At 37.6% G+C, this 12,473-nt stretch overlaps 1 protein-coding gene across 1 annotated transcript; it reads left to right on the forward strand.

Annotated features, from left to right (window-relative positions):
* Positions 1-271: 271 nt before the first annotated feature.
* On the forward strand, positions 272-12,262 carry LOC103137596 (sodium- and chloride-dependent GABA transporter 2-like). The gene is made up of 15 exons (XM_007551407.2): positions 272-486; positions 6,403-6,584; positions 7,033-7,167; positions 7,347-7,487; positions 8,202-8,289; positions 8,381-8,513; positions 8,997-9,131; positions 9,913-10,016; positions 10,223-10,347; positions 10,480-10,592; positions 10,783-10,920; positions 10,996-11,098; positions 11,178-11,278; positions 11,573-11,743; positions 11,835-12,262. The coding sequence occupies exons 2-15, from the start codon at positions 6,407-6,409 to the stop codon at positions 11,940-11,942; spliced, it is 1,773 nt and encodes a 590-aa protein (XP_007551469.1). The 5' UTR covers positions 272-486; positions 6,403-6,406; the 3' UTR covers positions 11,943-12,262.
* The last annotated feature ends 211 nt before the right edge of the window (positions 12,263-12,473 follow it).

The following is a 12,473-nucleotide window of genomic DNA, read 5'->3' on the forward strand; positions in this document are numbered from 1 at the left end:
AAGCTTGTAGAAAGGTTCACAAAACATTTATTCAAAGTCATACAGCAAAACTACTTAATCTTAAAAATATTAGCAGATAATTCAGTGAAGAAAGCTATTAAAACTTCTGAAAAAAAAATCTAATTTTAGTACAGCAAATCGAAAGTATGTTGTTAAAACTGGAAAAAGTTTTGTGAACATACAGAGAGCCTATGACCGTCTTTACCGAGACCATGCGGCTGCTGGAACAGTCCCCGCCTTAAGTCCCTCATTCAGAAACAGTCCCACCCCTTGCTCCCTCTGTCCTTCTTACTCTGTGGCTCGGACTCATTGTCACACCACTCAGCTCTCTCAAACCTCCTCATGGACTCACTCATGGTCAGTTCTGGGCATCAAGTATGTCCTGGTGAGGCTGGGGCTTCTGCACTTGTATTTTGCTCTCAAGGCACCAAATGAAGTCTCTCGGAATGGATGCATAACTCAAAACTAAAGTATCATCTTTTTAAGGTACTCTTCTCTTTTTCATCTGTTGCCTCGGCATGCTTTCCATAATGTGTTTAGTTTAGAACGTTTCCAAGTGAAGTCTTCTGTTATTTCAGTTCCGTAAAGCCAAAGACACAGCCGGTACCCTGGCAGCTCAGCGGTACAGTGAATATGTAGGCCAAAGGTTACTTGTTATGCTGCAGCGAGGCGGTTGCTTCTCTTGTTTAGTACTGGCAGCAAAATGCAAACAAAATCATTTATTCTTCTTAAGCAAATATTTGAATTGTCTTCACAGGAAAGATCTCCTCTGAATTAGAAAAATAAGTTTTACATTACCAGTTGTGCTCTTTTGTTTTCTAATGTGTAAATATGTATGTTTTTATTACCTCACCAACACATGCATTTCATTTAACTAACAGCAGGTCAACATGCTTTTACATTTTACACTTGTCTGAATCTCTTGCATAAAAGGACTAACCTGAAAGTTCAATGGAAAGTTTCCACAGACTTCCTTGGACTCATGAGCTCATAATTTCAAGAAAGGTATGCCCCTGTTTCAAAAAGCAATAGTGGTAAATGATGCCTTGCATTCCAAAGATACAACTATGACCTGTTGAGGCTTAGATTGTACACATTGCTGAGGCAGTTCTCCTGCTCTGCTAATGGATTTCTGATTTTTCTGTTAATACAGGTAGCTTACACTGTAAACATGTAATGAGCCATTTCTCACAACATGACGTGCAGTTTTCAGAATAGCTTGTACAAAGTTGTCAGGTCATTTGTGAAGCTGATGCTAGAAGTTTAGATAGACGAAATAAAAACCCACACGCTCTTTTGACACGGAAGTTAAGTCAGACCAAAGTTCTCTTATTTTTGATCACGAAAAATTACGCAACCAATCCTACTTCTGTCAGGAAGTAGGATTGGTTTACAAGTTTATTATGATAAACAAATAATAATAAATTACTAGTTTATCATTAAACTAATAATTGTCATTATAAACTACTACTTAGGTTATTAAATATGCCCATACACTAATATACATTCTCTAAACTGAATTTATCAACTTTCACAATAGTCATATGATGCAGTATCATATGACTGTATGATAGTGCAAAGTCATATACTGTATCAGTATTATTATTAGCCTATTAATAATAATTTTATTAGTAGGGTAATCAAAGTTTGCCATATAAAAAAATAGATATTTTCATAATCATCTGAATTAAAAAAAAAGAGAAAAAAATCTCTTAAAAATTGCATAGCAGGAATAACAGATTACAGGAGCCAAGTGGAAATATTTTCTCTAACAAGGATCACTACCAAAGAACATTGGAGATGAGACTGAATTTCTATTTTGGGTTTGATGAGCCTAATTTTTCATATTCATCGGCCGCTGGTTAAGGAAGTTTCCATGTAGAGTGATGATACTGATACCACTTTTGTGCCTTATTTTAAAGAGGTTGTAGCCGAGATAGTGCTTGTTTTTAGAATATGTGTAACTTTTGCCCAAAGATTGATGTTAGTTAACAAAATGTACAAGTTACTTAGCTTTTCTTTTTCTTCCTCCTTTTCCTTTCTTCATGTTTTTGAAAAGCAAACGTAAACATTTTTCTGTGGTCAGATTGCATGTGTTTGCTCAGCAAAAGCTGCACCGCCCTGCATGTGAATATAGAGAAGCACTCTTTTAAATCAAAGGACCAAATACCGTTTTAAACTTGATTTGCAACACAATTTTGCAATAATAATAATAATTTTTTTATGAGATGGTGGGGTATAGCTGCACCCTGATCACCTTGCTTTTATTTCACATTCAGCTTGTTCTGTGGATAGCAATAAAACCAGTCAGAAGCTCTCCAGCCACGGCTCAAACAATTACATGGCAAGTATAAACATGAAGGGAATGTTCAACATCACAGCGCTGAGGAAGGTGACAGGTTCTATGTCCTAGTGTTTTGGTCTGAAATGTGCAAATCGACCATAGAACAAAAGCCAAAGACCTTGTGAAGACGTTGGTTGGAGCTGGTAAGACGGCGTCATTATCCACAGTGAAACCTGCCCTGTACGCTCATGAAAGGCTACTCAGAGAGGAGGAAGCCATTACTCCAAAAGAAACGTGAAAATGTCAGATTGCAGTTTGCAAATGCACACAGTGACAAAGACATTCATTTTTGGAGACATGTGCTGTGGTCTAAAGAAACTAAAGTGGAACTGTTTGGCCTTATGATGGTGCAACTGGTGCATATCGTAAAGTAAACGGCATCGTGAGGAATATTGAAACATGTAACGGCAGGATGTTAAGCTCAGGCACAAATGGGTCTTCCGGATGGACAGTATCCATAAGCATACAGTCTGATTATAAAAATACCTTAAAGACAACAAAGTCAGTGTTTTCACATCACAAAGCCCCGATCTCAGTCGTATGAAGAAGTTGTGAGCAGATCGAAAAAGGTGTGTGCAGATGAGGCAGCCTACGAACCTGACTGAGTCATACCAGTTCTGTCAGTGGGGATGGGCCAGAACTCCCGGAAACAATTGAGATGCTTGTGGAAGGAAACCCAAAATGTCTGACACGAGTCAGACATTTTATATGTAAACTTCTGATTTTAAAGATATTAATAAATAACTATCCAAAAGATTCTCTCAATACTGTGGGATTTAGCAAAAATAAAAAAATTTAAAAAAAAATTGGGTGATTCTAACAAACAGAAGAAGTTTGGTCTGATTTAACTTCAGGCAGTGAGGTGTATGTAAACTTCTGGTTTTAACCATACATCTGTTTTCTGCACCATAGCTTATTTACTCTCTTTTAAAAGCCTTCCCATCACCACATAAACCCAACACCACCGTGTTTACTCTATCTGATCCCCGTTTTGCGCAAGCCCTGAAGCTGTAAAGGAAAATATTTTAAAGGAATTTGTCCACCTGCTGCCAGGAGAGTGTTGATCCAGGACCTGCAATGCACTCAAAAGCAACTTGTTTTCTGCCCCATCAAACCTGTGGCTGCACTAAGAAAGAATCTGGACTAAGCATAAATATAAAAAAAAGCACCGCTCAATCAAAGTTGTTTCCTATCCAAGCCACAGTTTTATAGTGATATGACTATATCACTATAAAGAGCTCTAAGTGAGCTCTTTATAGTAGCTGCCAAACTCTAAGTGAGTTTGGCAGCTACCTTTCAACCGATATCAGGTTTCTTTTAGGTTTGTGTTAACTCTCTGTACACAGTTGCCTATCTCTTTCTATTAATATTATATACTGTGTCAGTGTCAGGTTTCATGGATGAACTGATTGCCTGTTAATGTTCAAATCAAACGACGGCATGACCTCTGAAACGCAGTGGTCATAATCAAAGCAAAACTAGAGGGAATGTTCCAACAGGTATTTAAACGGTGATAAACAGTTGCATTACTTTGCAAATGTTTCAAATTTGAGTTAAATTTTAACGTGGAGTTAAAGAGTTTAACTCCATGTCCTTTTCTACATGTCCATTGTATTTGTTTTAGTAGAATATTAAAGTTTTTTCAATAATTGCTCACTTTTTGTCACTTTGCAATAAAGGTCGGCTTAGTGGCTTTTGCAAGAGTGTTTGTTCATGAACACTTAATCTTAAAAATTTGAACAGTTCAAGACTTCACCAGTTGATGCTTGTTAATCTCTTCACTTGATTAATCTGCCAAATGAAAATTTTGCTTTTTATTCCATAGCTTGTTTGCTGATTGTTTATCTGCTGACGTTTTTTCCTTTAAATATTGATAGCTGTCACTACATGTTGCACCGCGAGGACAGACATTTCAATTTGAGTGCATGTCTGGTTTAAATAACAAATAGAAAGTTTCAAATTCTCCCACCTGAGCTGTGGATCTCTGCAGCTCCTTCAAACTTATAATGAGCTGCTTATTTGTAACAATGTTAATCGGCAGTTTGTTAGTTGAGATAGGTAGCCATGTTCATCAGGTTCACATGTGTGCTAAGGTCTTTCTAGTTTCATATAACTGAGTGAACAGTGCAGAGAAATGTAGCAATTTAAAACTGTTATTCACCAGTTGGTCCTACAGTTGATTTTTACCATGTGAAAAACCATTTTAGTCGTATTGTAGTTTAATGTTGGTTTTGCTATGAGTTTAGCATAAGCAATAATATATGCTTTATAAATATATAAGAGTCTTTATCTGCATGGTTGCTTGTGCTATTGAGTGCCTAGCAAGGGAGAGGCAGCTTCATGAAGTCTTTCGCTGACATAATTCAGATAAATATCAATACACTGGACCCACAGCAGCTGTGAAAAGACTCTTCCTGTGTTGAGCGGTTCTGTTCTTGCACTGCGTTGTTTCCCTGGACAACAATGTTGCCTTTTGTAGGGCATGAACTGAGCAGATGTTAAACATGGCAGCTACATGCTGTGTGTCTGTATAATAGTCTTTTGAAGCAAAGAACCACAGACAATAATTCCTCTCATAAACAAAAACACAAAGTTCTAAAGAACTGGCAGACGAACCTTTATTTCAGCACACAACTTGCAGGAAGTGAACTCCTCATAGTGAAAGCAACGTTTGCAAAATTTGGTCAAATGTCAGACCAAAAAAACCCAGACAATGATGCCTCAAGAGTTTATGACTGTTTATACAATAAACTAAAGAAAGTATTCTGGGCGATCTCCATCAAGAAAGATATTTTCCCATTATATTTGAACTTCCAAAAACCAAAGATCCAAATCAGGGGTGCCCAAGTCCAGTCCTCGAGAGCTACCATCCTGCAAGTTTTAGAAGTATCCTTACTCCAACAGACCGGGATCAGCTCTACAGAGGCCTGATAACGAGCCATTCATTTGATTCAGGTGTGTTGAAGCAGGGATGCATCTGAAAGTTGCAGGATAGTAGCTCTCGAGGACTGGACTTGGGCACCCCTGATCCAAATGATATTTCTTTCTTCAATTTGAAAAATATCCAGTATCAAAAACTGCATGCATTATTTTCTTCTTTCTGTCCACCAAGTTTATAGATAACTGAGTTTGGAAGTTGTGCATGATTCTACTGAAATAAACAATTTTAATCCACAAAATAAACCATTAAGGCTGCATGGGGGCAGATTTGGAGTAAGAAGGTCCTAAATTCAAATCCTGGCCAGCAGTTTTGCAGGAAGTTTGCATGTTCTCTTTGTGCATGCATGGACTCTCATGCTTCCTCCCATAATCACAAAACATCACTGTTAGGATAATTGGTCATGACATAAAATGATTAAAACTTGCATTAATAGTAGAAACCATGTCTCTTTTTTAATAGCACTGAGAATAATGTTAAATCTGCCTCTTTTTTTGTTTAAATCAGTATTGTTTCTATTTACACTGAAAAAAAACAATATGCAATTTTTTTCTTTGAAACAAATTGACTATTTACTTTCTTATATTAACATTGTAGTTTCTTATACAGAACTGTCCAACATGAATCCATCCCTAATCGTCCCACTTCTCCGTCGCGTTCCTAAATGATCAATAAAGGACTTCAGGAATGTTGTTTTCAGCATCTCAGGATTTTAAGCTCTTAACAGTGTTGGACGGCACATATTTTCCACTCTACTTGCAGCTCCCACTGTGAAACTATAGCAGCCACACAAAAGCAACATTGATGAAAAGAATTACCCTCTGTTAACCTAATGCAGAAAGACAGCTCACACTGTGCAGATAGCAGAGAGCAACATGCTTTGCTGAAAAGCTGTCATGTCTTAGACACTTTTCAACTTGTGTTATGTTATCCACAAATTGATAACAGACCACATGACGTCCTGTGCTATGTTGCAGATCAACATGTGTTATGTTATAGATCAACTTGTTCTATGTGCATTTAATTATATTTTTTTAAATACATAAAATATTTTTCTGGTTGAAAAAAAAAGAAAAACATAAGTCTCCCAACTTAAATGTTTGTTCTTCTCCCATCATAGCACAATGGATAACACCGACAGTCCAGACGTCAAGTTCAGACTGGACGAGGGCCCTGATCGTCCCACGACCCAGAGAGGACAGTGGTCAAGCAAAATTGAGTTTCTTTTAGCTGTGGCGGGGCAAATTATAGGGCTGGGAAATGTGTGGAGGTTTCCTTACCTGTGCTACAAAAATGGAGGAGGTAGGTTTCTGTAAAATTGACAAAAAGGCTCCCCCCCCCCTTAATTAGTGATAATACTGCTTAGCAATTCAAAATGCGAAAGAGTAAATCACAAACAATTCTGACTAAACATAGCCAACAATATTTAGAAACTACCATCAGTGGCAGATCAACAGAGAAGCTACTGATCCAGTTAAATTAAAGTCCACAAAGAAAAACATGTTTCTTTGAAGCAAATTTTTTAAAAAAATTACTCTAATTTATTTTAGCTAATTTTCTTTTCTCAAACTGTAATTCTCATTTGGATAATCCTGAAATCAGACTTATGGCTTGAACAAAGATAACAAAACTACTTGTAACAAATTAGATTCATTCCTTCTAAACTGGTTCAAATATATATATATATATTTTTTTTTTTTCTTTTTTTTTCAGTGCAGAGGCATAAAGTGACATATTTAATATTTTTCAGGCGTGTTCTTCATCCCGTACATACTTTTCCTCTTCTCCTGCGGCATTCCCTTGTTTTTGCTGGAGACGTCCCTCGGCCAGTACACCAAGCAGGGATGTATCACCTGTTGGAGGAAAATTTGTCCACTGTTTGAAGGTAAAATGATCACTATGAAAATAAACTGAAGCACAATTAAAAAGGAACATTGTTGTAATTGCAATCTGAAAATAGTCTGCTTTGAGCTTAACATCTGTTCATGTTGTAAGGCTTCGACAACTTATTGGTTAACAAATCAGCGGACTGATTATACCGCCTTGTTTTTCTCTCTTTTTCAGGGATGGGCTATGGCAGTCAGGTGGTTGTTTTATACTCCAGTATCTACTACATAGTGATACTAGCCTGGGCATTCCTGTATCTCTTCTCTTCCTTCAGCTCTGAGCTTCCTTGGGCGACCTGCAGGAACAGCTGGAACACAGGTAGGCCCACGACGTCCCGACCCGGAGTATGAAACAGACTACAAAACAAGAAACTTCATTTTTGGGCGATTTATTTTGGGGATTTTTGACTCGCAGCTGATCTGCAGTGACAGTCAGAACTCTAACAGGTTTCCTCACTTAAAAGAGAAAACCAAATGTCTGCAACTGCGTGCTTTTCATAAGCTGCCCCGGTGCAGTTGCTGCAATGCAGTTAATGTAAAATGTTCTCATTCATCTCGGCACATTAAGTGGCACATTATTTTTTTCTCTCTTTTAGATTCACATCAAGCTTTCAGAAAATCCTTTGCACAACCTTATTGGACTGTTCTGCAAAGTACCTGCTTTCTCTTTAACACGATGATTTATTGTCTTGTAATACTGATCCAGTTTCTGTTTTGCAAGTAAGTAGGCAGAATAAATACCCTCAAGGTGTTCTAGTTCCTGCAGCTGCAAACCAGTTTGCACAGTTTTGCATGTCCCTGCGTTAAAGACTATAAACCTAAGCTGATAAATCACACAAACAAAAACAAGATAAGAGTGACAAACATCCTGGTGACTTAAGAACATGTCAAACCTTAATAGGAATGTACTGCAAAAATAAGTTACCAATGTCATGTTAATAATTGTCCAAAGAACAGCATAATGCTCACCACAGCTTTAACAGGGTTTCTTCATTTGCTTGAACATATTTTTCAACATTTCTGTGTTTTGCAGAAAATTGTGTGGAGTTTGATCAAAGATCAGATTATTTCAACCTGACGATACCTGAGAACGCAACTTCACCAGTGAGAGAGTTTTGGGAGTAAGTATGAAAAAAAAAAATGAAAAAAAGGCATAGTTTAATGTTTGTTCATGAAGATATTGATGAAATGACTGCTGTGATTGATTTTCAGGAGACGAGTTTTAAATATCACAGGCAACATCAATGAGTTGGGCAGTATTAGATGGGAGTTGGCTCTCTGTCTGCTGTTGTCTTGGATCATCTGTTACTTCTGTGTGTGGAAAGGAGTGAAGTCTACTGGGAAGGTAGACTAGTTTGAATGTCGCACATACACAGAAAACAGCCTTTACAACTAATAACATGTATTTTCCCCTTCCAGACTTAACATACATTCCTGTCATAGCAGCTCACACCCCTATCAACATATTTTGGATCTACCCTGCCTTCAATTGTTCATGCTGATTCTTCCTCAGAAGTGATAAGATCAGAATTTACTATGTCGTAATATTTTTTTTGTCTTTCTGGACCAGCGGGGTCAGGGTCATGTGGATTGCGCTAAGCTAAATTAGGAACGTGCTCCGAAAACCTAATTTTAAGATCCTCTGTCATCGCGATGGGTTCCTCCTTTCTTATGGAAAACAGCCTTTTGACAATATAGAAAACAAAACAAAACAAAAAATTGTATTCAAGGATTTCAGAAATGTATCTCTCAAATTGAATTTTACACATGAAAACAGCTCCTGTCCACTGTTTCTCCACAAAGAAATCTCCTCATGTTTGCCCCACAGGTCGTTTACTGCACCGCTACGTTTCCTTACCTGATGCTCGCTGTGCTGCTCGTTCGTGGACTCACGCTGCCAGGAGCCATGAACGGGATCAAGTTCTACCTTTACCCAGATGCATCCCGCCTCGCCGACCCGCAGGTCAAAATCGTTTATTCACTGATTCAATTCCTGCATTGAAAAGTAATTGTTTTAAAATTTAGATTTCAAATAAATTCTCATTCTCTTTGTGACTAACTCAAGGATTTAGCTCCTCATGACAACAGCAAGATACAGAAATGCCCAGAAGTGTTAACACTTTTTCTGCCATTTGTGTTCAAACACAAACATTGGTGCATTTTATTGAGACTTTATGTGAGTCTGCATAAGAAACAGGAAACCAGATTAGCAATAAACAGTTTTGTCTTTATTCTGGTTGTTAATGGTGTATTGCAACCAAGAAGAACATGAAAGAAAAGGGAATGCTCCTTGAAGAGAAGATCAAGAGAGGTCTCCTGGGGTTTTTGCTCTACTTTGTGTCGCAGTTTGCTGTTTCCAGAAGATTTTTGACTCCATTTTTTTTTTTTCAATGAACATGGAGTATTGCCAAGTTTCTTTTTGAGCCACAAATACATGTTGCATGTCAAACAAGCAGAATGGTGACGAAGTAAAAGTGAAATAATTAATAGTGTTAACAGTTTAGTTTTCAAACAGTCTGTCTTGTCTTTGTCTTTTAGTTTTGGTTTGCCACTTCAAGAATAATTTTCTGGCTGTTCCTGTAAAATCTTTCCGTCTTGGCATGCCACACAAGCAGAGAGCCTCTTTAAAAAAAAAAACACTCCATAATGATTGCATACTTGCTGTAGGAGTAATTTACAACACAGTGCTTATTGCAAATATTTTACAGCAGATTTTTAAAATATGCCATCTGTTTGTCTTCCAGGTATGGATGGATGCCGGGACACAAATATTTTATTCCTATGCAATTTGCATTGGCTGTCTAGTTGCATTGGGCAGCTACAACAAGTACAACAACAACTGCTACAAGTAAGTTCAGGAGTTTTAATGCAAAATGCACTATTTATTTAATAAAAAAAGAAAACCAAGTTCACAATATTTGGTGCTTTAGGTGGCTATACAACACATCAATAAAGTTTCGGAGACTTAATGAGGAATATTTTATGTAAAACAAAAAAATAAGTAGAAAATATAAAAGAAGATAACTTGAATGAACACCTGTTTGGTTTCTGCAGGGATTGTGTATATTTGTGCCTTCTGAATAGTGGAACCAGTTTCGTTGCTGGTTTTGCCATCTTCTCTGCTCTTGGATTCATGGCCTATGAGCAGAACACTGACATATCAAAAGTGGCAGAATCAGGTGAGCTTGTAAAGAAAGAAAGAAACAAACAAAAAAAATCATTTTATTTTTAAAATGCAAGTTCAAGTTCCACAGTAAAAGTCGCCATGGATGCTGGTTGGTTGAGGAAATGTTCACATTGTGTTTCTGCAGGACCTGGTTTGGCATTTATTGCCTACCCTCGGGCCGTCGCCATGATGCCTTTTCCTCAACTTTGGTCCATATTCTTTTTCGTTATGATCATTCTTCTGGGACTGGACAGTGAGGTGGAGCACTGGTTCGCTTTTTTGCGTGATCAAAATAAATCAGAAAATTATTTGTAAAATGTTACATTAAACAAGGTTGTTACTTTCCGTTAAAGAAATGAATTATTGAAAACTGTGAAAACTTTAGATTGTACTTTGCATAGCCTGCTTTGGTGCTGCAGAAACCTTGACTCGGACGTCTGCGATTCAGTTTGTAGGTCTGGAAGCTCTCACAACGTCAATATCTGACCTGTATCCTGCCTTCTTCCTTGTCGGCCATCGACGTAAACTTCTGCTCCTGTTCATCTGCGTCTTCAGCTTTTTCATTGGTCTTGTCATGGTGACAGAAGTAAGATTAAATCTCGCGTGGTAAAATTCCCACTTCCAACAACATGACAGTAAAAATATCTAATATCGCACATAGGGAGGACTGTACATCTTCCAGGTGTTTGACTACTACGCCTGCAGTGGGATGACTTTGCTTCTGTTTGCCATTCTGCAGTCTGTGTGTGTTGGATGGGTGTACGGTGAGTCCGTCACCGGGGGGAAATTTACACAGATTCTTCTCAGTGGATCTTAATTGTCTTTGTTCCCATGCTTTCTCAGGTGCTGAGCACTTTTACAACAACATTGAGGACATGATCGGATACCGGCCGTTTCCCTTCATTAAGTACTGTTTGAAATACGTCACTCCAGTCATTTGCCTGGTGGGTTGCTGCACATTTTGCCAGGTTTTTTTGTTAAATTAAATATTAACTTTGCGTTTAAAATTGCTGTGGAGGATTGTGTGAGTTAGGCTGTTTTAAAATCTGTTTGAAAAGTGTTGCTTAAACTTGCTTTTTTGAGATTGACTAGTAAGAACATGTGTTTGATTATTTGAAATATTATTAAATAAAAGCAACTGTACGGATTTGAGAAAAATATTGAAATAACAAATTCATCAAATCATTTGCCAAGACTTTAACTATCATCTATTATCTTTTTCTCATTGATATTTTCAGGGTACTTTTGTTTTTTCCTTGGTTAAGTACACCCCTCTGAAGTTCGACAACACAATAGAGTATCCGTGGTGGGGTTACGCTCTGGGCTGGTGGTTCACTCTCTCCTCAACCCTCATGGTTCCCCTCTGGATGCTGTACAATCTGCTCATCACTCCTGGTACCCTGAGGGAGGTAAGTTATTGTCACGCCACCCAAAGATAAAAAAAAAAAAAACAGTTTCAAACAAACTTGAATTAAAAGTAACGCTCTGCTTCTGTTGCAGAGATTCTCTATCTTGTGCACTCCAGCTGAAGACCTTCCTCTGACCAAATCAGAAAAAAAAGCTCTCGAACTTCTCACCTTGCCCCCGTCTCAGAGCAGCATGGACTGACGAGGTGAATCTGTCCCAACAGGAGTGACAAACCCGATTCCAAACCTAGCATAGAATTAGACCCCAAAACAGCAAAATGTTGAATGCTAGTAGGCAACCTTGTTTTTATTCGAACAAGGTTGTTCATAGAAACTGAAATGCACAAAAACCTTATCAATTTCCAAACAATGTCTTTCTAGCTTTCTTTTAATGTTAGGCTCTCGTAAGATATCACGATAACAACCAATGCACTTCAAATGTGTTACTTTGTACTTTGATGAGCATCTCGGAGTTTAAAAGGCTGTTTAAAATTTTTTTTTTTTTTCTATTTGTTAAAAAAAGCAGAAAATGTTTAAGTTTTTGAAAAAAAAAACTAAACAAATTGGCATTTTATAAATCCTGTTACATTAAATCAAACCCTCTTATTATGACCCTGTCAGCACAGACAAGCTGTTGCATGAGCTTGTTATTCCAATCAGAAAATACACTAATACTGAATAACTACAACATTTTGCTACAGGCATAAAATCAGTACACCTAGATGGTGCTTTG

This window comes from Poecilia formosa, unplaced genomic scaffold (assembly GCF_000485575.1).
Source record: "Poecilia formosa unplaced genomic scaffold, Poecilia_formosa-5.1.2 Scaffold2, whole genome shotgun sequence".
Taxonomy (NCBI): Eukaryota; Metazoa; Chordata; class Actinopteri; order Cyprinodontiformes; family Poeciliidae; genus Poecilia; species Poecilia formosa.

Coding starts and splice junctions, on each gene's coding strand:
- LOC103137596 (XM_007551407.2), top strand. CDS start 6,407: ATGGATAACACCGACAGTCCAGACGTCAAGTTCAGACTGGACGAGGGC. Junction 8,514..8,996: donor GAGTGAAGTCTACTGGGAAG/GTAGACTAGTTT, acceptor TTTGCCCCACAG/GTCGTTTACTGCACCGCTAC. Junction 11,279..11,572: donor TCACTCCAGTCATTTGCCTG/GTGGGTTGCTGC, acceptor TGATATTTTCAG/GGTACTTTTGTTTTTTCCTT.